At 45.1% G+C, this 27,464-nt stretch overlaps 1 protein-coding gene across 6 annotated transcripts in view; it reads left to right on the top strand.

Moving 5' to 3' along the window:
- The window catches only part of PTPN4 (protein tyrosine phosphatase non-receptor type 4), a 207,056-nt gene that overhangs the window by 49,449 nt on the left and 130,143 nt on the right, over positions 1-27,464 (top strand). For 3 of the 6 annotated variants that reach the window (XM_054044369.1, XM_054044368.1, XM_054044371.1), the window contains exons 3-4: positions 9,142-9,249; positions 27,348-27,390. In XM_054044369.1, coding sequence (XP_053900344.1) covers positions 9,142-9,249; positions 27,348-27,390 — 151 coding nt within the window. Of the gene's footprint in view, positions 1-9,141; positions 9,250-27,317; positions 27,391-27,464 lie in introns of all 6 variants that reach the window. The other 3 variants (XM_054044367.1, XM_054044365.1, XM_054044366.1) reach the window with 1 other exon arrangement.

The following is a 27,464-nucleotide window of genomic DNA, read 5'->3' as shown; positions in this document are numbered from 1 at the left end:
GGACAGCAGTACGAGCTCGGATGCTCTGAACTGCCACACAGGAAAAGCCCCGGGAAAATTTGAATTTGAATTCCTTTTCCTGTCTGGCCAGTTTGAATCTCATTTCCTGTCTGGACATAGTGGCGAGCTCAGCAGCACTGGCAATGATGCAGAGCTCTCCAGCAGTGATGGCCGTGCAATCTCAGAATAGAAAGAGGGCCCCAGCATGGACTGATCGGGAAGTCTTGGATCTCATCGCTGTGTGGGGCGATGAGTCCGTGCTTTCCGAGCTGCGATCCAAAAGACGGAATGCAAAGATCTACGAGAAGATCTCTAAAGACATGGCAGAGAGAGGATACAGCCGGGATGTAACGCAGTGCCGCGTGAAAATCAAGGAGCTGAGACAAGGCTACCAGAAGACCAAAGAGGCAAACGGACGCTCCGGATCCCATCCCCAGACATCCCGTTTCTACGAGGCACTGCATTCCATCCTCGGTGCGGCCGCCACCACTACCCCACCAGTGACCGTGGACTCTGAGGATGGGATAGTGTCCACGGCTGGATCCTCGGACATGTTAGCGGACGGGGAAGATGAGGAAGGAGATGAGGAGGACGAGGCAGTCGACAGCGCTCACAACGCTGATTTCCCCGACAGCCAGGATCTCTTCATCACCCTTACAGAGATCCCCTACCAACCCTCCCCAGCCGTTACCCCGGACACAGAATCTGGGGAAGGATCAGCCAGTAAGTGTTGTAAAAATCTAAACCTTTATTTGTAACAGAACAGGAATATTAACAATTTAAAAAATGGGTTTCTCATGATTAGTTTGATTAGCTTAACGGTTCAGTCATGGGCAGTGCAACTATTGAAAAAAAATCTAGCAATGTCCGGTTTTGCATGATTGTCCTGCCCAAGCCGCTCTACTGGTTAGTCACTGCTACAGCAGCTACAGTAAAATGCGGTCTATATGTCCGGGGATGGAGCAGAAATCCTCCTGTGACATCTCGAGGAAGCTCTCCTGGAGGTAATTGGAAATCCGCTGCATTAGGTTCTTGGGGAGAGCGGCCTTATTGGGTCCTCCGTAGTAGGACACGTTGCCACGCCACGAGACTATCAAGTACTCTGGAATCATTGCTCTGCACAGCATGGCGGCATACGGCCCTGGTCTTTGCAGGCTTTCCCGGAGCATTCTCTCTTTCTCGCTGTCAGAGATCCTCATGAGGGTGATGTCGCTCATGATGACCTGCTTTGAATGAGGTAGGGGAATGTTAGTGTTGGGACTGCTTTGCCGTTCCTTTACAGAACTGTAACCGCTGGTTTGCAGCCACGCGGTGGAGGCGGGAGAGGGGCAGCCGAAAGGGATCGTTCCCGGGGACAGCCGCGAGGGTGTGGGACAGGAGCAGACTTCCTGCTTGCCGAATTGCTGGCAGCAGGGACCGACATTGATTTCAATGTGAAATGAGGCCATTGCTAATATTAAAGTTTTAAGCTGCCACAAGTCTACGGCTTACCATGTCTGCCTGCAACAGAAATTCCGTTCTCCTGAGAGGCTTCTCAAATGTGCTGTAGAAGACCCCAGGCACTGAATGCGAAGGCCGAGAATTCGACCTTGTGCTGAGTGCGCATGTGATAGGTGCTGTGCATGGTCTTGTTAACAGAGAAAGACTATGTTCTTTGTTCACAACTACATTTATCTTTCTGAGGAATTCACTCCCTTTTTCCCATTCCCACAGCCCCATCTGCGACTGTCTCACAACCTAGCCTGTCATCACACTCCCAGAGGCTAGCGCGGATTAGGCATAAGAAGAAGAGGACACGGGAGGACATGTTCTCGGAGCTTATAGCCTGCTCCAGAGCCCAGGCAGCACAGCAGACCCAGTGGCGGGAGAACTTGACCCGAATGCACCAAGCCAACATGGATCGGGAGGAGAGGTGGCGTCAGGAAGACCAGCAGGCGACTCAAACCCTGCTTGGACTAATGAGGGAGCAAACGGACACGCTCCGGCGCCTTGTGGATGTTCTGCAGGAACGGAGGCAGGAGGACAGAGCCCCGCTGCAGTCCATCTCTAACCGCCCTCCCCCGCCACCAAGTCCCATACTCCCCTCACCCAAAGTGCACAGAAGGAGAGGCGGCAGAGTCCCTGCTAACTCTCACTCCACCCCTGCAGAGAGCTCGAGCAGCAGAAGGCTCTCATTCCCCAAAATTTGACAAGTTCTTTCCTTCCCGCCTGACACAAGCCCCCGTCCAAGTTTCACTTTCCCAGTTCCATGTTTGGTTGATAATAAAAAATACGTTTCTGTTAACTACTGTTTCCATCATGTTCTTTTGGAGGAGGGGGGGATAGGGGGTTGGTAATTCGACAGGACAGTCACCTTTGGCAGGGTATATAGTCGGGGGCAGGCACAGCAGCAGGGCACATACATAGTGCAGTGATGCAGTGACTAGTTACCCTGGTTAGTCTGGGAGGTTGTTTTCATGTTATGTGGTGGGGGGTGGGTTGCTCTGTGACTTTGTGGCAGGGGAGGGCAGTTACAGATCTTAAGCGGCGGTCCTTAGGCAGGATCACAGAGCCACACAGCAGGGGATCTGTAACCGTCCTCCCCCTGCCACAAAGTCACATAGACCCCCCCATACACACAGTCCCTATCAGGAGGGGTGACAGGCTCCGTTGAAACAACCATCCCACCGCAGCGGAGCCTGTCAATCCTTGAGTTTAGAAGCTGCATTCGCGCCACTACAGTACACCCGCTCCGCACCACAGTCTGCGTCCCAGTTTTAAAAAATTCCCGCGAATACAGTATTAAAGAAAACGGTGTGCTTTAACAAAGTAGAACTATTTTTATTTTGAAACGTGTGTTGGAAGTGGGGTGAAGGGGGTATGTAACTGGATAGGATAGTCAACATTAACTGGGCAAAGAAACGGGGGCAGGTTTAGCTTCTCAATACACAAACTTTAAAGTCACAGGTTACCCTGCTCACTCAGGAACTTTGCTTTCAAAGCCTTCCGGATGCACAGCGCTTCCCGCTGGTCTCTTCTAATCGCCCGGCTGTCTGGCTGTGAGTAATCAGCAGCCAGGCTATTTTCCTCAACCTCCCACCCCGCCATAAAGGTCTCCCCCTTGCTCTCACAGAGATTGTGGAGCACACAGCAAGCTGCAATAACAATGGGGATATTGGTTTCGCTGAGATCACAGCGAGTCAGTAAGCTTCTCCATCTCCCCTTGAGACGTCCAAAAGCACACTCCACCACCATTCTGCACTTGCTCAGCCGGTAGTTGAAGAGTTCTTTTTCAGTGTCCAGGGCGCCAGTATAGGGCTTCATGAGCCAGGGCATTAGCGGGTAGGCTGGGTCCCCGAGGATGACTATAGGCATCTCCACATCCCCAAGAGTTATTTTGTGGTCCGGGAAGTAAATACCTTGCTGCAGCCGTCTAAACAGACCAGAGTTCCTGAAAACACGAGCGTCATGAACCTTGCCCGGCCATCCCACGTAGATGTTGGTAAAACGTCCCCTGTGGTCCACCAGTGCTTGCAGCACCATGGAAAAGTAGCCCTTTCTGTTAATGTACTGGCTGGCCTGGTGTTCCGGTGCCAGGATAGGGATGTGAGTTCCATCTATGGCCCCACCGCAGTTTGGGAATCCCATCGCTGCGAAGCCATCTATGATCGCCTCCACGTTTCCCAGGGTGACTACCTTTGGCAGCAGTACATCAACGATTGCCTTGGCTACTTGCATCACAACAACCCCCACGGTAGATTTGCCCACCCCAAACTGGTTCGCGACTGACCGGTAGCTGTCTGGCGTTGCAAGCTTCCACAGGGCTATGGCCACTCGCTTCTGGACAGTCAGGGCTGCTCGCATCCGGGTGTCATTGCGCTTCAGGGCAGGGGACAGCAACTCACAAAGTTCCAGGAAAGTTCCCTTCCGCATGCGAAAGTTTCGCAGCCACTGGGATTCATCCCAGACCTGCAGCACTATGCGGTCCCACCACTCAGTGCTTGTTTCCCGTGCCCAGAATCTCCTTTCGACGGCATCAACATGACCCATTGCCACCGTGATGTTCTCGGCGCTGGGTCCCCTGCTTTCTGAGAGGTCTGTGCTACTCTCAGACTTCAGGCCATCACCGCGTTGACGTAGCCTCCTCGCCTGACTTTTCTGCATCTGCCTCAGGGAAAGGTGTATGATAAGTTGCGAGGCGTTGAGAGCGGCCACAACTGCAGTGATGGTTGCAGCAGGCTCCATGCTCGCAGTGCTGTGGCGTCCGCGCTGTCACTGACTAGAAAAGTGCGCGAACTGATTTCCCGCCGGCGCTTTCAGGGAGGGAGGGCGGGAGTGATGGACGGATGACGACAGTTACCCAAAAGCACCCTGGACACATTTTTTTTACCCAGAAGGCATTTGCGGCTCCACCCAGAATTCCAATGGGCAGCGGGGACTCCGGGAACTGTGGGATAGCTGACCACAGTGCACCACTTCCAATGTCGACGCTTTCCCCGTTAGTGTGGACTCACAAAGTCGAATTACTGTCCTTAGTGTGGACACACACGTTCGACTTTGCAATATCGATTCCAAAAATTCGATTTAAGTAAAATCGAACTACTCTCGTAGTGTAGACAAGGCCTAGGAGTTTGGAAATGTCCTCGTTGTTCTCATTGAACCAATCCTGATGTACCTTTTCTTTGGCCCCAGCACTGATTTAGCTGTGTCAATAATCACGCTTGAACTGTTTCCATTTTTCTGTTGGGTTGTCAGTGATTGGCAGACATGAAAAAAGCTTGTAATCAAGTGACTGATGAAACTGCACCTGATAGGTAGTATGCTTGAGCTTTGCTATGTTGAAGGCTATTCTGTTAAGTTTGGGGCACTTGCGCCGTGAAGGGACTATATGCAGGTTCAGCACTGCTTTTACCAATCTGTGGTCTGTCCAGCATTCTGCACCATTCATGGCTTTGGAAATTCTGACATCGCGGCTGTCTCGTTGGCGGGTGATAACATAGTCCATCATGGCCATTGTTTGGACCGTGGGTGCATCCATGTTGTTTTATATTTATAATTTTGCCTAAAGATGGTGTTAGCAATGAGCAGATTATGTTCTGCATATTTACCCAAGAGGAGCAGTCAGTTGCTGTTCATCTTTCCCATTCCGTGTCGTCCTATCATATCTCTCCAGGCACTGCTGTCTCTACCAACTCTAGCGTTAAAGTCTCCCAGCAGGATGAGCTTGTCATATGCTGGGGTTGAGTTGATGATGGAGTCCGGGTCAGAGTAGAACTGCTTCTTGCTTTCTTCTGTGGTGGCCAGTGTAGGTGCATAGGCACTGATGATAGGCATGCCATAAAGGATTCAGGGGAAATCGAAGTTTCATGAGCCGTTCATTCAGGCCAACAGGGAGGTCAGTGAGTTGTTTCAGGAGAGATGTTCTTATTGCAAATCCAACTCCATGGATCCTGTCTTCACCCTCTGCTTTTCCTTTCCAAAAGAGTGTAATCACCTCCTAGCTCACTGGAACCTTCTCTGGCCAGTCTAGTCTCACTCAGTGCTGCAATATCAATATTGTAGTGGGCAAGTTCTCTGGAAACAAGAGCTGTTCTTCTCACAGGCCTTTGTGCATCGCCTCCATCAATAAGGGTGCAGACATTCCATGCTGCTGGATGATTTAGTTGGTGTTGGATCCTGCTTTGAGCAGGGGTTTGGACTAGATGACCTCCTGAGGTCTCTTCCAACCGTAATATTCTATGATTCTATGCTCCTACAATGATTTTTTCTTTATTATTGTTTTTCGATTGCTGTAGTCATGGTAGTCTGGCCAGATGTTATGGGGCAGGCAATGTTTAGGGCACCTTTACTAGCCCCTTTCCTTAAAAGGGGTGAGCAGTGCTACTCTTAAAAGGGCTGCTCAGTTGCTTAGGCTGCTGCCAAACTTCTCCACTGCCCCAAGAGCCACTAGTCCCAAAGCTGCCCTACGTACAGGGTTGTGGTTACAGCTGACTGACTTTCTTTGACCCATGAAATTCTGTTGAGCTTTTGCTGAGATAGAAATGATTAAAATTGCTATCTCCCTGGTGTTTCCCAGGAAAATTTTGGTGGGATGCCAAAAGAATAATTAATCTCAAGCATTCTAAGGACGAGCTGACGCTGCCTCTACAGCAGAAGCAGCATGCTGTATTGAGGATATATGAGAAGTACTGGAGCAGATGTAGCAGGCTGGACTCCTCCCATGCACCCTTTTGAAACCAACACACTGCTCCAGTGGCTGTCTACACCCCAAGGTCATCACATGGGTCAGGAGTTTTCCCAGTTCCCAGGTTAGAAGGGAGCGAGAGAGAGAGGGCAGGCCAGACCAGGCAGGGTATACCCAGTGGCACATCTGTTCTCTGGAATAACAGCCTTCTCCTGCCACCTGCTGATATAGTTACTCTTGTGGTTCAAGTGTTGAAGGTCTGTCAGCATTGCTGAGGGTTCAGAGAATAAAATACAATATTGTACTATTTCTCATTTGCAGATATATTCAAATTCAATACAAATTGCATACATAGGGATGCAACTTGTTTCTGAAAAATTCCCTTCCATCAATGTTAGCTCAGTCTGTTTAAAATAATAATAATAATAGTTATGGCTCCCTAGTCAGAGCACTTTTAGGCATAGGTTTTGTTAGCTGAGGAAGCAAAATTTAACTGACTTTTCAGCTGCTTAATATTCTGTTCTTTAGGAAAATTAGAACGCTAGGCCTCCAAGTAAAAAGCTGTTCTAAAAATTTCTTTATTACAATGTTGGATTTCTAAAATACTTTCTAACTTCTAACAGTAAATAAAAGTTTGGGCCTAAATTGAAAGTGCTTTTAGTAACTTGTTTTCTGGCATTTATATTTTTCGGCTATTCCTGTCAGATGGTCAGCTTTACGAATCTTACTTTCCTTACACTTTTTTCAACTCTTGTTGTGGTGATTTTGAATGGTTATGCCGTGCCAACGCCTTTTTCTAGATATCTGGCTTCCTTTTACTTAGAACCAAAGTATCTAGTTCTGAAGCATGTTTGGGTCTTGATAATATTTCTTTTTCTTTTTGATTTCAGAAAATTGCTGTAGTGAAAGGGATGCTATAGTTAAGCTATTTAACTTCAGTACATATTCACTTGAGAAGTGTAGGTTTGTTGCCAATAAATAACAAGAAGTTGAGTTTGATAAAATAATCTTTTTCAAATCTGAACAAACTCATGAATGTATTCCTCTTTTTCCTTTTTCTCTTCCTCTCCCTGTGTCTACATTACGAACTTCTACTAGCATAGTTCTGTCGGTCAGGAAGGCAAAGAATTGTGATCCCTGACTAACATAGCTGTGTTGGCAGAAATCTATAAAGTAGATGCAGCTATCTTCAAAACTGCGCTTTGACTGGCATAGCTTGTTTCACTCATGGAATAGGGATGGCTTTAGTATTCTGGTAAAAAAGTGGAGCTTTGCTGGTGTAGCTGTGTCCATGCTAGTAACGTTGTGCTGATATAGTATACCATAGCCCTGTACCCTGTAAAGTGCTGCTAGCATAGACATAGAAGGGTAGTAAAACATTTTTTGAAGATGTTTCCTGTTTTTGAACTATTAGGGCTAGTCTAATACTGCAGGGCTTTGGAGCTGTGCTCCAGCTCCGCTCCAGCTCCAGGTAAAAACCTGCAGCTCCACTGCTCCGCGCTCCAGCTCTGGGCTCCGCTCCAAAGCCCTGCTCCACTGGCTGTGTTAAAGCGCTGCCACGGCGGAGAGACCTCTCCTAGCGCTCTAAAAAAACAACCTCCACGAGGGGCACAGCTCTCAGCGCTGGTGCACTGTCTTCACTGGCACTTTACAGTGCTGAAACTTACTGCGCTCAGGGGAGTGTTTTTTCACACCCCCGAATGAGAAAGTTGCAGCGCTGTAAAGTGTCAGTGTAGATGAGCCCTTATTCTCCCTTTATTTACTGATTGCAAGCCAAGCATTTAAATTCGCAAGTATTTGAAGAAATTATTGTAGTGTACTGTTAGGATTGGGGCATTTGGGAGTAGAGCAGTAGCCATCTTGTATTAAAGATGGAAAGGATTTTGTTTCTTAGTTTACTGTAGGTTTTTTCTCATTTCATACAGTTTCAGCATTTAAAAGGTTGTGTGGAGTTTGCTTGGTACTAGAATAATGGAAAACACAGGTACTGTTATAATCTAATCAGTCATCTCTAATGCCTCCTCCTACTAATATAGAGTTTTTCCTTGAATTTTTTTCTAACATTTTGTCCTGATTAATGTTGATTATCTCTAAGGATTTGCGGGGTACTGGTTCACAACTTTCCTTGGAAGAGTGCTTATTTAAATTTAACTCAGTACAGGATAATAACTTGTTTGCTGAGGCTTGTTGTAATGGATCACTGTGTTTGAATAACTTCATTTAGTAACCAGTATTATTTGTTTGGTAAATATAGAATGTTGCAGTTTTAAGGCTCTCTCAATGCTTTGTATATCTTCTTACGGGAAAAGTGAGGCTTTGTCAGTCATTGGCCATAATTAAAAATGTTAGTCTTTAGTCTGTACTCTATTCAATAGGTTCTTTTAGAGTGAAATTTGTCTCCAGCGACATCTTTAAGGATATGCACCATCAATCAAAAATTCATACAGCTGTTTAAATATCCATGCAGTGTAACTCTGAAAATATTTTTCAGTAATTGTGTTGATTTAGATCTAGAGACTGATTTGCAAATGAAATATTAGATTAATTTATTAGGATTGAAGAATGATATTGGAATGTTCTGAAAAGTGTTACCTGAATTCTGTCATGTCCTAAAAATACCAATTTAATTTATTGCCTTATTTTGTCACTTTTTTTAAATCATTTTGCTATTCATCAAATTGATTGGTAAATGAATAGCTTTATGGAACAATTGCATAGCTACTGTACTTTCTGTTCCTGAGGGCAACAAGAAATTCCTATGTAGCCATTTTTAATTGAGGAAAAATAACTTTTATTTGTGACAGTGAGAGAAGTATCTCATTTAAAAATTATATTGTGTTGGGAGAAATTTTGTGGATTCTGGGATGTAAATTTTATGAACACACCTAAATAAGCTATAGATGTTGTGCATGCATGAAGCAGTCTGTCCGTTTAAAGATTGCTTTGATTTTAAACACTGTAACTTTTTCTCCTTCCAGAAAAACGATCAGGGACAAGTTTTGTTGGATATAGTGTTCAAACATCTCGATTTGACAGAGAGGGATTACTTTGGTTTACAGCTGGCTGACGATTCCACTGATAACCCAGTAAGTTGCATCTGTTTTCTAAACTGTTTTTTTTTTTTTTTTTTTGCATGTTATTAGAGTTTAAGGATTTTGTTTCAGTATTCGGAGAATTTGATTAATTTTTTTGGAGTTCTCATCTAATTCTTATGTCCATGACAGCTGGTATATTCAATAGACTCAATTTTTTTTAACAAATCTGAAATATGGCATAAGTGTTCTTTGATATGCTTCAAAAAGGACTGTCTCTATTCTGTTGTTTAGATAAAGCTGTCTCACAGGTTATTCTTGTGGGTGCAAGTTTTCACCTGGTATCTCTCACACTGGAAAACTATTTTCCCCCAAACAATTAAATTATGGTTATACTTATTTTCCCCTCCCATCTCCGTATTTTAAAATGTGAGAATTGGGGTCAACCTTTTTTTTTAAGATTGTTTGAGAGGCCTATTGAGGTTATGCCTAAACTAGTTTTGTGACTAACTCAAGTTAAAATGAGACCACAGACTTTATTCTAGACAAACCCTTAGTCAACATAGAAAGTTCAGGGCTTGGGTATCTTGTAAAGAAGGCAGGCCAGTTGGGGGATATAGGAGAAGATAGAGTTAGAGAGCTGCAGTGATAGAGAAGAGTGGGGGTGAGATGAGGATGTGGGAAAGGAAAAGGCAGATAGTGTGGTGATGCCATGCAGGCACAGTTAAATCAGCTGGCAGCAATGAGGTGTGGAGTGAACTAATCAAATGGTCATTATGTGGTGAAATGTGTGCAAGTTAATTAAATGCAGTAATTAAATGGAGTGGTCTGAAGGCATTAAAAACAGGAAAAGTTTTAAAAAATAAAAAAGGCACTGATGGCAGTCCTCTGCTGTCTGCTCTTGTTTTGGGGCTTAGAAAAATTTGACTGTTCTCTATCTTGAACCGTGAAGCTTTAATAATCTTCTTATGCAGTTCTGCCAGGGAAGAGAGTTTCTGCTGTGTAGAATAGCCTTTTTCTCCATTGCTCAAAAGGTTTTAATGGATTTGTGGACTTTAACTACAATGATCACATACTCTGTCTAGTTTAAGGAAGGTGGGGATGGTCCCAATTTCTTTAGCGCACAAGGCCCAAAAATTCTTTAATCTGACCCTGCCTTACTATATATTTGAGCTTAAATGTGGCGCTCATTCGGGCAGTGGAAGAAGAATTTCAGTTTAGGTTACCTAGTTGTCCAAGCTTAGTGAAGACTTAAACAGGATCCTAAGGCTTCAAGCCGCTTTGCCAAAAGGGTGGAGACCTTTTCAATGGAATGGGATGGTAATATTCCAGCTAGTTCTTCAGAGTATTCTCTTGCTCCAACTGGGATCACTTCAGTCTTATTTGGGTTGAGTTTGAGTTAGGTGTTTGTTAAGGTGATGACCTGTAGGCATTGTGACGTAGATATGTCGATTGTTGTGCCTGGATAACAAAATGTACATCTGGACATCATCAGCATACTGATGACAGCAGAGTTTGTGGCACCTCTGAAATTCTCCACGTGGTCTCATGTAGATATTTGAGGTGGAAGGACAGAATAGATCCATGTGGGCCTCCACAGGTGAGAAACTTTTAAGAAGAGGACTAGTTGCTATCATCACACACTGGGTCCTGGTAAAGAGGACTGATAGAAGTCATTGTAGTACTGTACCATCTTCTCCAGCTAGGTCATATAAGTGGGTCAGCTGCACTTATGGCTAACTTTGTCAGAAATCTGCAGAGAGATTGAGTAGTTACAGGTTTGGAGTGAAAGTGTTAATGCTTATAGTCATCAAGTGAAAACTGAAATGAGTATGTGACTTTTTTGTTAAATCACTGTTTACTGAATTGCATGATTGTCTTAGCTGGGGTAAAAGGTAGTTTCCATATTATTTGGCTACCAATTAAAAAAAATGATTTTTAGATTGTTTGTATACATATAAGGTCGTTTTTTGTATTCTAGTCCAAAACTGTACACATCTCTGAATCCGTTATATGCTGAGTGTGCTCCAGTATCTAGCAAGGAGAGTCAGTTTATTGCTCTAAAACAATGAATAAAAGACTTTTCTGAGCATGAGTGTTTATAATCGTAGTTTACATGCCTTAACTGGCAGTGAGTTCCAACCTTAGGAACATCAAAATCAAAGTTAGAAATATACTAATTGATGGATTAATGGTAACTTTCAATTATCTCTTTTATTATTGCTGTTCTGTTATGGTTAGAATGTTTGTGCAAGAATTTTCATTGTAGTTAACTGTTTGCAATCACCTAGAAGACACTTCATGATACTGTACCATGTGGAAGGCACTATAAGCACAAAGTAACGTACAATATGTCTAAAATTTTGAGTTAATTGGGACAGTTTAAGGCAGGGATGTCAAACATAAGGCCTGCAAGCCAGTTCCAACCTTTTCTTCTGTCTAGCAACTCCCTCAATAGTTTACAAAAGTTATTCAGCCCACATCAGAGCATCTGAGAGGAAGCCGGGATTGGGAGGAATTTTATACCTGACAGGGCACAGGTACTGAACACCTCCTCCTTCCTCTCCTCCCTCTCTACAGCTGGCAGCACTGCAATATTGCACACATGAGACTCCGATGAGGCTCTTTGGCAGCCTCACACACCCTTTGCCCCTACCAGCATTGCCAAAGCTATGCAAGAGTGGAGTCCATACTCCACTCCGTACTGTCACTGAGCCATGCAGCACCACAGCGAAGATGAGGCTTCTTTTCAGCCTCCTTCTTTCACATTTGCTGCTGTTTCCGGTGCTGCTGAGTTTACAGGATTCATGGAATCAGATGCTTCTCTGACCCCCTCAGCAGCGGTGGCTCCAGGCACCAGCGCTCCAAGCTGGTCCCAGCGAGGGCGGCAGTCAGGCAGCGTGCCTGCGGGAGGTCCGCTGGTCCCGCGAATTCGGTGGCAATTCAGCGGTGGGTACGTCGAAGCCATGGGACCGGCAGACCTCCCGCAGGCATGCCGCCGAATCCGCAGGACCAGGGACCTCCCGCAGGCAAGCCGCCAAAGGCAGCCTGCCTGCCGTGTTTGGGGCGGCAAAAAAACTAGAGCTGCCCCTGCCCCTCAGATGGAACATGAAGCAGAGGGAGAAACTCCCAAAGAGAAGGGGAAAAGGAGAGACTCTCCAAAGGGAAATGTGGGCAAGGGAGAGACTCCCCCAGAGGCATGAAATTCCTAAATATTGTGGGAGCTTGGGAAGGAGGGCTGGCATTAATATACAAAATGAAATCCTCCCGATTGCAGGAGTGGACTGATAAAGTTTGCGGATGATACGAAGGTGGGAGGCGTTGCCAATTCGGAGGAGGATAGGGATATTCTGCAGGGAGACTTGAATGAGCTTGTGAATTGGAGTATCAGAAATAGGATGAAATTTAATAGTGAAAAGTGTAAGGTGATGCATTTAGGGATGACTAACAACAATTTTAGTTACAAGCTGGGGACGCATTGGTTAGAAGTAACGGAAGAGGAGAAGGACCTAGGGGTTCTGGTAGACCGGAGGATGACTATGAGTCGACAATGTGACGTGGCGGTGAAAAAAGCCAATGTGGTCTTGGGATGCATTAGGCGAGGTATATCTAGTAGGGATAAGGAGGTGCTGCTTCTATTATATAAGGCACTGGTGAGACCTCATTTGGAGTACTGTGTGCAGTTCTGGTCTCCCATGTTTAAAAAAGATGAACTCAAATTGGAACGGGTGCAGAGAAGGGCCACTAGGATGATCAGAGGAATGGAAAACCTGTCGTATGAAAGGAGACTAGAGGAGCTCCGGCTGTTTAGTCTGACAAAACGAAGGCTGAGGGGGGATATGATTGCTCTCTTTAAATATATCAGAGGGATAAATACAAGGGAGGGATAGGAATTATTCCAGCTTAGTACTAATGTGGACATGAGAACGAATGGATATAAACTGGCAGTGGGGAAGTTTAGGCTTGAAATTAGACGAAGGTTTCTGACCGTCATGGGGTGAAATATTGGAACGGCCTTCCGAGGGAAACGGTGGGGGTGAGGGACCTGTCTGGTTTTAAGATTAAATTAGATAAGTTTATGGAGGGAATGGTTTAATGGTAAAACATATTAGCTGAGGAATACCGAGCAATAGCAGGTAAATAGTATAATGGCTAACAAGGGTCAGGCTGGAGACTCTTGCCTACATGCCCGGGGTCTTACTGATCGCCATATTTGGGGTCGGGAAGGAATTTTCCTCCAGAGTAGGTTGGCTGAGGCCCTGGAGGTTTTTCGCCTTCCTCCGCAGCATGGGGCAGGGATCGCTAGCAGGAGGATTCTCTGCCAATTGAAGTCAACAAGACACAGGATTTGGGGACTTCATCAGCAGAGTCAAGGGAAGGGTAGGGACGGTTTTGTGGCTTGCAGCATGCAGGGGGTCAGACCAGATGATCATAATGGTCCCTTCTGACCTTAAAGTCTATGAAACAGCAGAGAGGGAAAAGTCTCAAAAAAGGTGGAAGATTGAGATGATTAGTCAGGGTGGAAAGCACAGAAGGATAAGTTGATGGGGAGAGGAAGAAAGGTTTCATACATACCTTTATTCTAAAGAGAGAAAATAATTGTCTTTAACTGGTCTCGGTTGGGGCCTCTAAATGCTACTTTAAAACAAATAATAAATAATTAAATGCAGTATTTAACTTAGTTAGGCACAAACTAAAATCACACAAAGTGCTAAATTTGCCTCTTGCCAGTGAACTTTTTATTCCCAGCCCATGAACTGTAACTGAACAGGTAGTTCAGCCCTTGCCACCGAGATCTTATATAATGAAAGATTCAGAGGTGTGATGTGAGCATGTTAGCTAACTCAGTCGTTCTCAACCAGGGGTCCGGGCCACCCTAGGGGCCCGTGAGCAGGTTTCAGGGGGGCCCCCAAGCAGGGCCAGCATCAGACTCACTGGGGCCAAGGGCAGAAAGCTGAAGAACCATCGCATGGTGCTGGAGTCCGGGTCGCCGAGCCCAGCCACCTCGGGCTGAAGCTGAAGCCTGAGCAGCTTAGCTTTGCGAGACTGCTTGTGGCTTGGGGCCCTGGGCAAATGCCCTGCTTGCTACCCTCTAATACTGGCCCTGATTTTTATATGCAGAAAACCAGTTATTGTGGCACTGGAGTTTTTATAGCATGTTGGCAGGGCCTCAGAAAGAAGAAAAAGATTGAGAACACCTGTGGTAACTAATAGTATTTAAAATGTATTATAGACAAAGCACTTGACCAGTTTTGGCAACTGTTGATGGCAATTGTCTATGACTTGTTTACAGTGGATTTTAGAAATGTGCATATTAGTATGTTTTAGGTAACAGCACATCATAATCCTAATATGAAAAAGTCTAGAATGTGTTTGGCACCCTTGGTTTAAAGATCACTTGCATTAATTTTTTTCTTTTCTGGAAAGATTTTCTATATATTACCAAGGCAGCCTATAAGGACAAGACAGATCCTGGTTCTTAACTGTCCTGTGGTGCTAATTTGAACTTAGCAGAGTGTAAGTCTTCCTTTCTAAGGGTATGTCGACACTACGAAATTAGGTCTTATTTATAGAAGTCGGTTTTATAGAAATCGGTTGTATACCGCCGATTGTGTGTGTCCCCACATAAAATGCTCTAAGTGCTCTAGTCGGCGGACCGCGTCCACAGTACCGAGGCTAGCGTCGACTTCCGGAGCATTGCACTATGGGTAGCTATCCCACAGTTCCCGCAGTCTCCGCCGCCCATTGGAATTCTGGGTTGAGATCCCAATGCCTGAATGATGCAAAACAGTGTCGCGGGGGGTTCTGGGTACATGTCGTCAGGCCCCTCCCCCTCCGTCAGAGCACCGGCAGACAATAGATTCGCGCCTTTTTACCTGGGTTACCTGTGTAGACAACATACCACGGCAAGCATGGAGCCCACTCAGATCAGCTCACCGTCACCATATGTCATCTGGGTGCCGGCAGACGTGGTACTGCATTGCTACGCAGCAGCAGCAGCTAACTGCCTTTTGGCGGTAGACGGTGCAGCATGACTGGCAGCCGTGGGGCTGCATTGCACCAGCCCCATGCCTTTTGGTAGAAGATGGTATATTATGACTCGTATCCGTCATCGTTGTACTGCAGTGGCTGCCAATCATGGGCACCTGGGCAGACCTGCAACTGTCTTGATGATGTTGGCTATCAGTCGTAGTATGCTGTTTTCTGCCAATCGCCCAGTATTGTCTGCTAAGCACCCAGAAGAGGCCGAGGGCGATATGGGTGCTGGCAGACGTGGGGCTGCATTGCTACACAGCAGCAGCCCCTTGCCTTTTGGTAGAAGTTGGCATATTACGATTGATATCCATCGTTGTCGTACTGCAGTGGCTATCAGTCATGCTGCACCGTCGGCTGCCAGCTTAAGATCTAAAAAATAGATGTGTTCTGTATTCATTTGCTTCCCCTCCCTCCGTGAAATCAACAGCCTGCTAAACCCAGGGTTTTCAGTTTAATGTTTGGAGGGACCATTCTGTGTGACAGTTGTTTGTGTTTCTCCCTGATGCACAGCCACCTTTCTTGATTTTAATTCCCTGTACCTGTATGCCATGTCGTCACTCGGCCCTCCCTCCCTCCCTCCTTCCCCTGGTCCGTCAGATACTAGTTTCGTGCCTTTTTTCAGACCAGGCGCCATAGCTAGCACTGGGATCATGGAGCCCGCTCAGATCACCGCGGCAATTATGAGCACTATGAACACCACACGCATTGTCCTGGAGTACATGCAGAGCCAGGACATGCCAAAGCGAAACCCGGACCAGCCGAGGAGGTGATTGCAGCGCGGCGATGAGTGTGCTGAGGAAATTGACATGGACATAGACCTCTCACAAGGCACAGGCCCCAGCAATGTGGGAATCATGGTGTTACTGGGGCAGGTTCATGCCGTGGAACGCTGATTCTGGGCACGGGAAACAAGCACAGACTGGTGGGACCGCATCGTGCTGCAGGTGTGGGACGATTCCCAGTGGCTGCGAAACTTTCGCATGCGTAAGGGCACTTTCATGGAACTTTGTGACTTGCTTTCCCCTGCCCTGAAGCGCCAGAGTACCAGGATGAGAGCAGCCCTCACAGTTGAGAAGCGAGTGAAAATAGCCCTGTGGAAGCTTGCAACGCCAGACAGCTACCGGTCAGTCGGGAATCAATTTGGAGTGGGCAAATCTACTGTGGGGGCTGCTGTGATCCAAGTTGCCAGGGCAATGAAAGACCTGGTGATATCAAGGGTAGTGACTCTGGGCAACGTGCAGGCAATAGTGGATGGTTTTGCTGAAATGGGATTCCCAAACTGTGGTGGGGCCATAGACGGAACCCATATCCCTATCTTGGCACCGGAGCACCAAGCCACCGAGTACATAAACTGCAAGGGGTACTTTTCAATGCTGCTGCAAGCCCTGGTGGATCACAAGGGACGTTTCACCAACATCAACGTGGGATGGCCAGGAAAGATACATGATGCTCGCGTCTTCAGGCACTCTGGTCTGTTTCGAAAGCTGGAGGAAGGGACTTTCTTCCCGGACCAGAAAGTAACCGTTGGGGATGTTGAAATGCCTATCGTGATCCTTGGGGACCCAGCCTACCCCTTAATGCCATGGCTCATGAAGCCGTACACAGGCAGCCTGGACAGGAGTCAGGACCTGTTCAACTACAGGCTGAGCAAGTGCCGAATGGTGGTGGAATGTGCATTTGGACGTTTAAAAGCGCGCTGGCGCAGCTTACTGACTCGCTCAGACCTCAGCGAAAAGAATATCCCCATTGTTATTGCTGCTTGCTGTGCGCTCCACAATATCTGTGAGAGTAAGGGGGAGACATTTATGGCGGGGTGGGAGGTTGAGGCAACTCGCCTGGCCGCTGATTACGCGCAGCCAGACACCAGGGCGGTTAGAGGAGCACAGCAGGGTGCGGTGTGCATCAGAGAAGCTTTGAAAACGAGTTTTGTGACTGGCCAGGCTACGGTGTGAAACTTCTGTTTGTTTCTCCTTGATGAACCCTCCGCCCCGCCCACCCGGTTCACTCTACTTCCCTGTAAACCAACCACCCCACCCTCGCCTCCCCACTTCGAGCACCGCTTGCAGAGGCAATAATTGTTATTGTTATTTCACATTCATGCATTCTTTATTAATTCATCACACAACTAGGGGGATAATTGCCAAGGTAGCCCGGGATGGGTGGGGAAGGAGGGAAGGAAAAGGATACACTGCATTTTAAAATTTTAACTCTTATTGAAGGCCAGCCTTCTGATGCTTGGGCAATCATGTGGGGTGGAGTGACTGGGTGGCCGGAGGCCCCCCCACCGTGTTCTTGGGCTTCTGGGTGAGGAGGCTATGGAACTTGGGGAGGAGGGCTGTTGGTTACACAGGGGCTGTAGCGGCGGTCTCTGCTCCTGCTGCCTTTCCTGCAGCTCAACCATACGCTGGAGCATATCAGTTTGATGCTCTAGCAGACGGAGCATCGACTCTTGCCTTCCGTCTGCAAGCTGACGCCACCTATCATCTTCAGCCCGCAACTTGCTCTGTTCATCCCGCGATTCAGCCCACCACCTCTCCTCTCGTTCATATTGTGCTTTTCTGATATCTGACGTTGACTGCCTCAACGCATTCTGCTGTGCTCTATCAGCGTGGGAGGACATCTGGAGCTCCGTGAACATATCGTCCCGTGTCCTCCGTTTTCTCTTTCTAATGTTCACTAGCCTCTGTGAAGGAGAAACATTTGCAGCTGGTGGAGAAGGGAGAGGTGGTTAAAAAAGACACATTTTAGAGGGCAATGGGTACACTCTTGTTACAAGGTCGCATTTTTCCTCTTATAGTGAGGGCCTGCCAGTTTCGTGTGAGAGATCACTCACGCAGTGCCAGGCAACAGATTTTGGCTTGCAGGCAGCCATGGTAAGCCACAGTCTTTTGGCTTTTTTAACCTTCTTAACATGTGGGAATGGTTTCAAACAGCAGCGCCCTCATTTCCCATATCAAGGATGAATTGGGTTGGCCATTTAAAATGGGTTTGCAACGTAAAAGGAGGGGCTGCGGTTTTGGGTTAACATGCAGCACAAACCCAACTAAACTCTCACACACACACACACACACACACACACACACACACACACACAATTCTCTGGGATGATCACTTCACCCCTCCCCCCACCGCGCGGCTAACAGCGGGGAACATTTCTGTTCAGAAGAGCAGGAACGGGCACCACTGAATGTCCCCTTAATAAAATCACCCCATTTCAACCAGGTGACCGTGAATGATATCACTCTCCTGAAGATAAAAAAAGAGCGATAAGGAATGGATGTTGTCTGCATGCCAGCAAACACCGGGACCATACGCTACAATGCTTTGTTATGCAATGATTCCAGACTACGTGCTACTGGCCTGGTAAAGTGTCCTACCATGGCGGACGGGATAAGGCAGCCCTCCCCAGAAACCTTTTGCAAAGGCTTTGGGAGTACATAAAGGAGAGCTTTCTGGAGATGTCCCTGGAGGATTTCCGCTCCATCCCCATACACGTTAACAGATTTTTCCAGTAGCTGTACTGGCCGCGACTGCCAGTGCAAATTAATCATTAAACACGCTTACTTTTAAACCATGTGTAATATTTACAAAGGTACACTCACCAGAGGTCCCCTGTGTGCCCTCAGGGTCTTGGGTGAGTTCGGGGGTTACTGGTTCCAGGTCCAGGGTGACAAACATATCCTGCTGTTGGGGAAACCGGTTTCTCCGCTTCCTTGCTGCTGTGAGCTACCTACATTACCTCCATCCTCATCTTCCTCGTTCCCCGAACCCTCTTCCCTGTGTGTTTCTCCAGTGAGGGAGTCATAGCACACGGTTGGGGTAGTGGTGGCTGCACCCCCTAGAATGGCATGCAGCTCCGCGTAGAAGCGGCAAGTTTGCGGCTCTGCCCCGGACCTTCCGTTTGCTTCTCTGGCTTTGTGGTAGGCTTGCCATAGCTCCTTAATTTTCACGCGGCACTGCTGTGTGTCCCTGTTATGGCCTCTGTCCTTCATGGCCTTGGAGACCTTTTCTAATACTTTGCCATTTCTTTTACTGCTACGGAGTTCAGCTAGCACTGATTCATCTCCCCATATGGCGAGCAGATCCCGTACCTCCCGTTCGGTCCATGCTGGAGTTCTTTTGTGATCCTGGGACTCCATCATGGTTACCTGTGCTGATGAGCTCTGCGTGGTCACCTGTGCTCTCCACGCTGGGCAAACAGGAAATGAAATTCAAACGTTTGCGGGGCTTTTCCTGTCTACTTGGTCAGTGCATCTGAGTTGAGAGTGCTGTCCAGAGCGGTCACAATGAAGCACTGTGGGATACCTCCCGGAGGCCAATAATGTCGAATTCCGTCCACACTACCCCAATTCCGACCCACAAAGGCCGATTTTATCACTAATCCCCTCGTCGGAGGTGGTGTAAAGAAACCGGTTTAAAGGGCCCTTTAAGTCGAAAGAAAGGGCTTCGTCGTGTGAACGTGTCCAGGCTTAATTCGATTTAACGCTGCTAAAGTCGACCTAAACTCATAGTGTAGACCAGGCCTAAGAGTGGTAATGTGCCATATAGCAGTGGTTCTCAACCAGGAGTACACAGACGTCTTCCAGGGGGTACACCATCAACACATCTAGATATTAGCTTAGTTTAACAGACTACATAAAAAGCACTAGTGAAGTCAGTACAAACTAAAATTTAATAAAATGATTTGTTTATGTTGCTCTATATACACTATATACTGAAATGTAAGTACAATATTTATATTAAAATTGATTTATAATTATATGGTAAAAATGAGAAAGTAAGCAATTTTTCAGTAATAGTACACTGTGACACTTGTATTTTTATGTCTGATTTTGTAAGCAAGTAGTTTTTAAGTGAGGTGAAACTTGTGGATATGCAAGACAAATCAGACTGAAAGGGGTATAGTAGTTCGGAAAGGTTAAGATAGCCATTGCTGTATAGAATGTTAAAAATAATAAATTTTCACTATAAACTGTTTTTATTAGTCTGGAACAAATAAACAGTGATACAGATTAAATGGGAGATTCACCCAGATTTAATCTCTAAAGAGAGGCTATGAGTGAATGCCTCCTGGTGACAAATGTTTGTGTTCCTGCGTTCTTTATTAAAATATACGTAATATATATTCTAAAGAATTGCTTACAGTAAGCAAGTGCACATTAAAGTAGCCATCTTATTCAAGTTTTTATAGAAAATACATTTTGCAAAATGTGTGTTCTACATTTTCTATAAACAATTATGAAGTATTTTTTATATTTTATTAATGTGGTCTGTATTTCTTGAAAAGTTTCTCATTTCATCCCCTTAAATATTTACTGGTTTTAAGACCAGACTTTACTGCTTGTAATATTACTATTTCCTGCTTATTTTCTGTTCTGAGGTTATGAGCATGTCAAGTTTATTGTGTCCAGACTTAGATTCCATCCTTTTTTGTGACAAGATAGCATTGTTGTTCTCAACATGGATGCACAGAATGAACAATAGAAATCAGTGACCTAGAAAGCAATTCTTGAATATTGCGCGTACAGTCAGTAATCTATCCCCTTCGCTTTCAGTGGACACTGAATGCTCTTTGTTCCTTAGGATAGAAAGAATTGGACTTCCATAGTTTCACAAAGGAAAACAACACTTTACATAGGAGGAATAATGGCTTTTGTGCCCCCCCCCACCCCCGTCTTCTCTTTCATCTGTTTTACTGAATATCTATTGTGTATGTAAGAGATTAACGTCCCTCACTTGCTACAATAATGTTCCTTGACTTGTTTTATTAGAGAGGACTACCTCTATGATGCTTTTCTCCCTGGAATGTGAGACTACAGAAGGAATCTAATACTTTCAATTATGTTTACTGATTTTTCTAAACTTTCTTTTCCTCTTCTTCCTAGCAGTCTGTGGCTAAACAGTAGAACTCAATGTTTATTACCAAATAAAGCTGTTCAGCACATTTTAGATGTTTTTAATTGGGGTTTTCGTCCATGATTATGTCACTTGTAGGCTGTTCTGATAGGGATACTGTCAAGGTAATAATCATATTTAACCTCTTCATTCCAGACTCTTTCCTCAAAGAATGAGGTTGATAGGGAGAAAAATATTGGCATAACAGGGAAATAAATGTGGGTGTGGGAGAGCTAGAAGCTGTTTTTTGACTTAAATAAAAGAACAGTAAAATTCAACACAATTCTTAATTCAGACAAACTCAAGAAATTGCAACAGCTGTGGCCATCTTATTTCCCATTTTCTCCTTCCTTCCTGACTCTCGTATCCAAACTCCCTCTAGTGTTCTGATGTTGTGTGTGTAATGCTAATTGAATACAATGGTGTAGTAATGGGGGCAGCTGTGATTAAGAAGCAGCCCTGCAGAGCTTAGAGGGAGCCTCAGAGTTATCCATTGAGCATGTGATTAAAAGGTTAGTGTTTTTTTACTTCTAAAACCTTCTGGGCTTTGAGCAGATAATTACATGCCATAACAGGGGCATGTCAGAACTAGAATGAAACAAACATCTTACCAGTATTACTTACTATATACATTTGTAGAATATTCAGTTATAATTACTTTTAGCATTTATGTTATTAGTTTACTTTTTGCACTCCCCCCCTCCCCACCTTTACCTGACTGGGAGTCTTGGGGCATACCACCAGCATGGAAACCAACCTCTACTGCCCCCTGAAAAGCGACATCTCTCTCCTCTGCAAAATCATGCAGGCTGAGGAGGCACACTGCTCAGCAAGATGAGCAAAAAAGAGAAAGAACACCCTTAGATTGAGGAACAAATAATTCCAGCAGACATTTCCACCTTTTTGCCTGATGAGGTAGCAATGGGCACTATGTCTACCTGACCTGACTATTATAAGACTTTTCAAGAACTGCTGTGCTGAATGGTGGATACCTTTGAGATTCCAGTTGAAATTATGCAAGAAAAATCATCCAGACTACTTGACATTTTGTATATGGTAATGCCTGGAAGATTGGCCATTAGATTTATTTGGTAGGAAGAACTGCTCTTCCTCAAATTTACAAATGGGTAGTTCAAATTGTTAGGCTCTCTTAGTAAAATGTGACATCATAAACTGGGACAAAATATCTTTTTATTGAAAAATTTCCCCCAAACAGCAGAGAAAACTACCAAAGAGGTCCAAACAGCTCTTGAGAACTCCTTTAACATCAAGACAAAGAAGCTGTGCACTTCCTGAAAGAGTCATATGGTATTCTTCAGTCTTTGGGGGTTTATACAGCAGTCCCTGGAAGGAAACAACCCAGACTGTTGAGTTGTTCTAGACGGGGCTGCTCTGCTTATTACTATAGCGAACAACGATCCTCTGAACCACCTGGAAAAAGTAGAGATTTCAATGGAGGAAAGCCTCTGCATAGTCATGCTATGTTCATCTTAAAGTAGCAAATCTGACATGTTAGTCAAGAGCCACTTGGAGCATTTAGAGGATCTATTTACTTTCTCTCCCTTTCTTCCCCTTCTTTTGGCCGTTTCCTTTTTTATTTTCCGGAGACTTGGAATCACATTACTTCAGAATCTTAGAAATCATCAGAATGTGGGTGTTCCATTCAATTTCGGAACCTTCCTAACACCCAACCCTCTTCAGGGACCACTCATGAGAGATTATTAAAAATGAGTTTACATCTAAATCTTGGAGCAATAGACGTGCCTCTAGAGTTCAGAGAGAAGGGGTTTTACTCACATTTTCTAATCCTGAAGAAGGGGTATGCCAGTCAGTTCTGGATTTGAGCTGTCTCAATACCTTAATCTGCCACTTAAAATACAAATCCCTAACCTCTCTAATCCCATCCTTAGATCCCCAAAACTGATTCATGCTGTTAACCTACAGGACACATGCTTTCACATATCAGTCTACCCTGCACACAGAAAATACCTGCAGTTCCAAGTGGGAAATTACCACAATTAGTACAGAGTCCTGCCCTTTGGTCTTTCAGCAGCACCAAAAGTAGCCACCAAGTGCTTGGCAGTCATGATGCCTCACCTGAGAAAGCAAAGGGCATAGGTAGACTCGCACCACAATGATTGGCTCATTTGAGGGAGATCAGTGCAACAAATGAATGACTCCATTTCATATGATCCTACAACTTTACACTAAACTGGGTCTCAGAAGCAACAGAGAAAAGTCAACTTTAGTGCCAACCCAAAGGATAGAGTTTGTAGGAGTAGTGTTAGATTCCACAACAGCAAGAGCTTATCTGCCATAAAACAGATTCAGTACCATTGTAGGCCTCATCAACCAGCTGCAGGCTCACCCTTAAATGTCAGTAAGAGTTTGCCTCAGTTTTCTTGATCACATTGTTTCCTGTATTTACATCACATAACATGCCAGACTACACCCACCTTACAAAAGTAGTTGAAAATGTGTATCTATTGAACAGATATCACATGAACACGGGGATGCTGATCCCCTGAGAAGTCCTCTAATAGTTAAACTGGTAGAAGGACTCTGTGCAGGTTTGCAAACGTGGATACTGTTTTCTCCACCTGTCACCAAGGCACTGCTAATAGATGCTTCTGTGCTCAGCTGAAGAGCTCACCTGCACTCCCTTCAAACCCAAGCCCTATGGGCTGCTGAAGAGAATCACCTTCATACAATATACTACAGCTCTGAACTGTTTGACTAGCCTGCACAGTATTTCTCTCCGTACTGAGTGGACTGACAGACCAGGTTAATGCAGACAACACAACAGTGTCAGCAGACAGGGAGGAACACAATCATCAACTGGAAGGGATAGGGATGTTCAGGCACTTATGGCTGGTCTATCTTTCATTGATTTCCATAAGGATAAGGTTACCCTTAGGCCTAACCCTGCATTTTTACCGAAGATTGTTTCAGGCTTCCATTTAACTAGGTGATTCATCTGCCATTTCCTTTCCCAAACTGAGCCAGGGGGAAGCCAAACTGCATACCTTTGATGTAGTTGACAGAGCGAGACGGGTACCCAGAAATCACCTACTACAGGACAGGCCCAACAAGGAAAATAACACCACCAGTGGCCATCATGTACAGCCCCCAGCTAAAACCTCTCCAGCACATGATCAGTGATCTACAACCTATCCTGGAAAATGATCACTCTCACAGAGCTTGGGAGGCAGGCTAGTCCTCGCTTACAGACAGCCCCCCAACCTGAAGCAAATACTCACCAGCAACCACACACCACCTCACAGAAACACTGACCTAGGAACCAATCCCTGTAGCAAACCTCATTGCCTACTCTGTCCCCATATCTACTCTAGCGCCACCATCAGAGGACCCAACCTGCATCTGTAATTTTCACTCCATGCATCTGAAGAAGTAGTGTTTTACCCACGAAAGCTTATGCCCAAATAAATCTGTTAGTCTTTAAGGTGCTACCAGACTCCTTGTTAACTTTGATGTAGTTAAGGCTCTGTCATTTTGCTGGGCAAAACAAAACCATTCCGAAGCTCCTCTAGGTTAATTATAGCATTTGCAGATAGAACGAAGGATCAGGCAGTATCTACCCAAAGATAATTTAAATGGGTCTCTAATTGTATTCAATCATACTATGAGTTAGCTAGATTAGATTCACTCATGCAGTTTGGAACCCACTCCATCAGAGAAGAGACAACCTGTTGATTCTCTGAGAAGCTATGAGGGGATCAGTTCACATTTTATACAGTATAATTCACTGGTAGAGGCATCAGTATCAGACACGCACTTTAGCAGAGCAGTACTCCAGTCGTTATTGAAATAGACGGCAAGCACCAATCCTCCTTCCTACGAGGTCACTGCTTGTGAGTCACCAGGAGTGGAAGACATTTGAACAATCACTTGAAGAAAGAACAGGTACTTTACCCTCCAGTAAATGGGATTCTTTGAGATGTGTTGTCCATGTGTATTCTAAGTTTCAGAGTAACAGCCGTGTTAGTCTGTATCCGCAAAAAGAAGAACAGGAGTACTTGTGGCACCTTAGAGACTAACAAATTTATTAGAGCATAAGCTTTCGTGGACTACAGCCCACTTCTTCGGATGCATATAGAATGGAACATATAATGAGGAGATATATATACACACATACAGAGAGCATAAACAGGTGGGAGTTGTCTTACCAACTCTGAGAGGCCAATTAATTAAGAGAAAAAAAACTTTTGAAGTGATAATCAAGCTAGCCAGTACAGACAGTGTGATAAGAAGTGTGAGAGTACTTACAAGGGGAGATAGAGTCAACGTTTGTAATGGCTCAGCCATTCCCAGTCCTTATTCAAACCGGAGTTGATTGTGTCTAGTTTGCATATCAATTCTAGCTCTGCAGTCTCTCTTTGGAGTCTGTTTTTGAAGTTTTTCTGTTGTAATATAGCCACCCGCAGGTCTGTCACTGAATGACCAGACAGGTTAAAGTGTTCTCCCACTGGTTTTTGAGTATTTTGATTCCTGATGTCAGATTTGTGTCCATTAATTCTTTTGCGTAGAGACTGTCCGGTTTGGCCAATGTACATGGCAGAGGGGCATTGCTGGCACATGATGGCATATATCACATTGGTAGATGTGCAGGTGAACGAGCCCCTGATGGTATGGCTGATGTGATTAGGTCCTATGATGATGTCACTTGAATAGATATGTGGACAGAGTTGGCATCGGGGTTTGTTACAAGGATAGGTTCCTGGGTTAGTGGTTTTGTTCAGTGATGTGTGGTTGCTGGTGAGTATTTGCTTTAGGTTGGGGGGTTGTCTGTAAGCGAGGACAGGTCTGTCTCCCAAGATCTGTGAGAGTAAAGGATCATCTTTCAGGATAGGTTGTAGATCTCTGATGATGCGCTGGAGAGGTTTTAGTTGGGGGCTGAAGGTGACAGCTAGTGGTGTTCTGTTATTTTCTTTGTTGGGCCTGTCTTGTAGGAGGTGACTTCTGGGTACTCGTCTGGCTCTGTCAATCTGTTTTTTCACTTCAGCAGGTGGGTATTGTAGTTTTAAGAATGCTTGATAGAGATCTTGTAGGTGCTTGTCTCTATCCGAGGGATTGGAGCAAATGCGGTTATATCTTAGAGCTTGGCTGTAGACAATGGATCGTGTGGTGTGTCCTGGATGGAAGCTGGAGGCATGTAGGTAAGTGTAGCGGTCAGTAGGTTTCATGTGTATTCTATGATCTGCTCTTCGTCCCTGCTACCATGGAGTCCTGTAACATCTGGATTCTGTCTTGACAAAGGAACTGAGGGACAATTGGGCCCACTTCGCTGTTTAGGCTCCCTGCACGTAGACTGCAGATGCAACCCCAATGGATTTTGCTGATAAAAATAATCTGATCTCGTGCATGGCATGCATGCACACCAGAAATGGAATATATATGGACACACCTCTTGAAAAAACAATATTAATTTATAGTAGGGTAAGTAGTTGTTTTCTCATTTAGATCTTTCTAGGATACCATTGCACAGCTTACTTTTGAATGAAGTAAAGTTGTTTTTGGAGTACCCTAGTTCCTTGCAGTAAGAGAAATGGAGCCTAGTTGTTTGTGTTCAGTTGCCAATGTCTCAAAGTATTTCATCAAGCAGTCTTTCCAGTAAACTTGGGTTCTGGGACTACTAGTTCACAGCCATTGGAAGGGTTTTTGTGTATTTTAGAGAATTTTACATGTAGTGTTTTACAAATGTTACCTACTTTGCAGGGGTGCTGTGACAATTAGTTATCTTACAGATGGTGGAAAAAAGCCAGAAAAGTTGAGTAATTCAGAGCCAGAATTAGAATGTTGTGGTCTCTTGTTGTCAGTCCCTGCTCAGTCCAGTAGTGTTCTCACATTGTTAAATTCTAACCCTTATAACTAGGTGCTCAGCTAAGTAGCTAGCTCAGCTGCAGGCAACCACCTGTGAAGGGAGCTGGGAGTAGCTTTAGCTCCATAAGGCACATAGAGACAGATGCCAGAGGGAGTAATTGGGTATGCTTGTGATAACCTGTAATCTTTCAGAAAATTACTCACTGGGCTTTGCATGCCAAATGGCCAATTCTGCATAAGAAGCTCAGATATTAAGTAACAAGAAAATAAATGTTTCTTAGCATGATCATGTCGGACTAATTTGTGAAATACGTGTTGTTTTCTTTTTTTGTTTGTTTTTTTAATTATAGTTTTATCTCTTCCCCCCCTCCCCCCCCCAGAGGTGGCTGGATCCAAACAAACCAATCAGGAAACAATTAAAAAGTGAGCAAATATATTTATTAGGTCTATTTCAAATATCATTTTTATTGAATAAGGATTTTAAAGTAACCTGATTA

Source organism: Malaclemys terrapin, chromosome 11 (genome assembly GCF_027887155.1).
Source record: "Malaclemys terrapin pileata isolate rMalTer1 chromosome 11, rMalTer1.hap1, whole genome shotgun sequence".
NCBI classification, from domain to species: Eukaryota; Metazoa; Chordata; order Testudines; family Emydidae; genus Malaclemys; species Malaclemys terrapin.
This window is presented reverse-complemented; position numbering and strand designations above follow the sequence as displayed.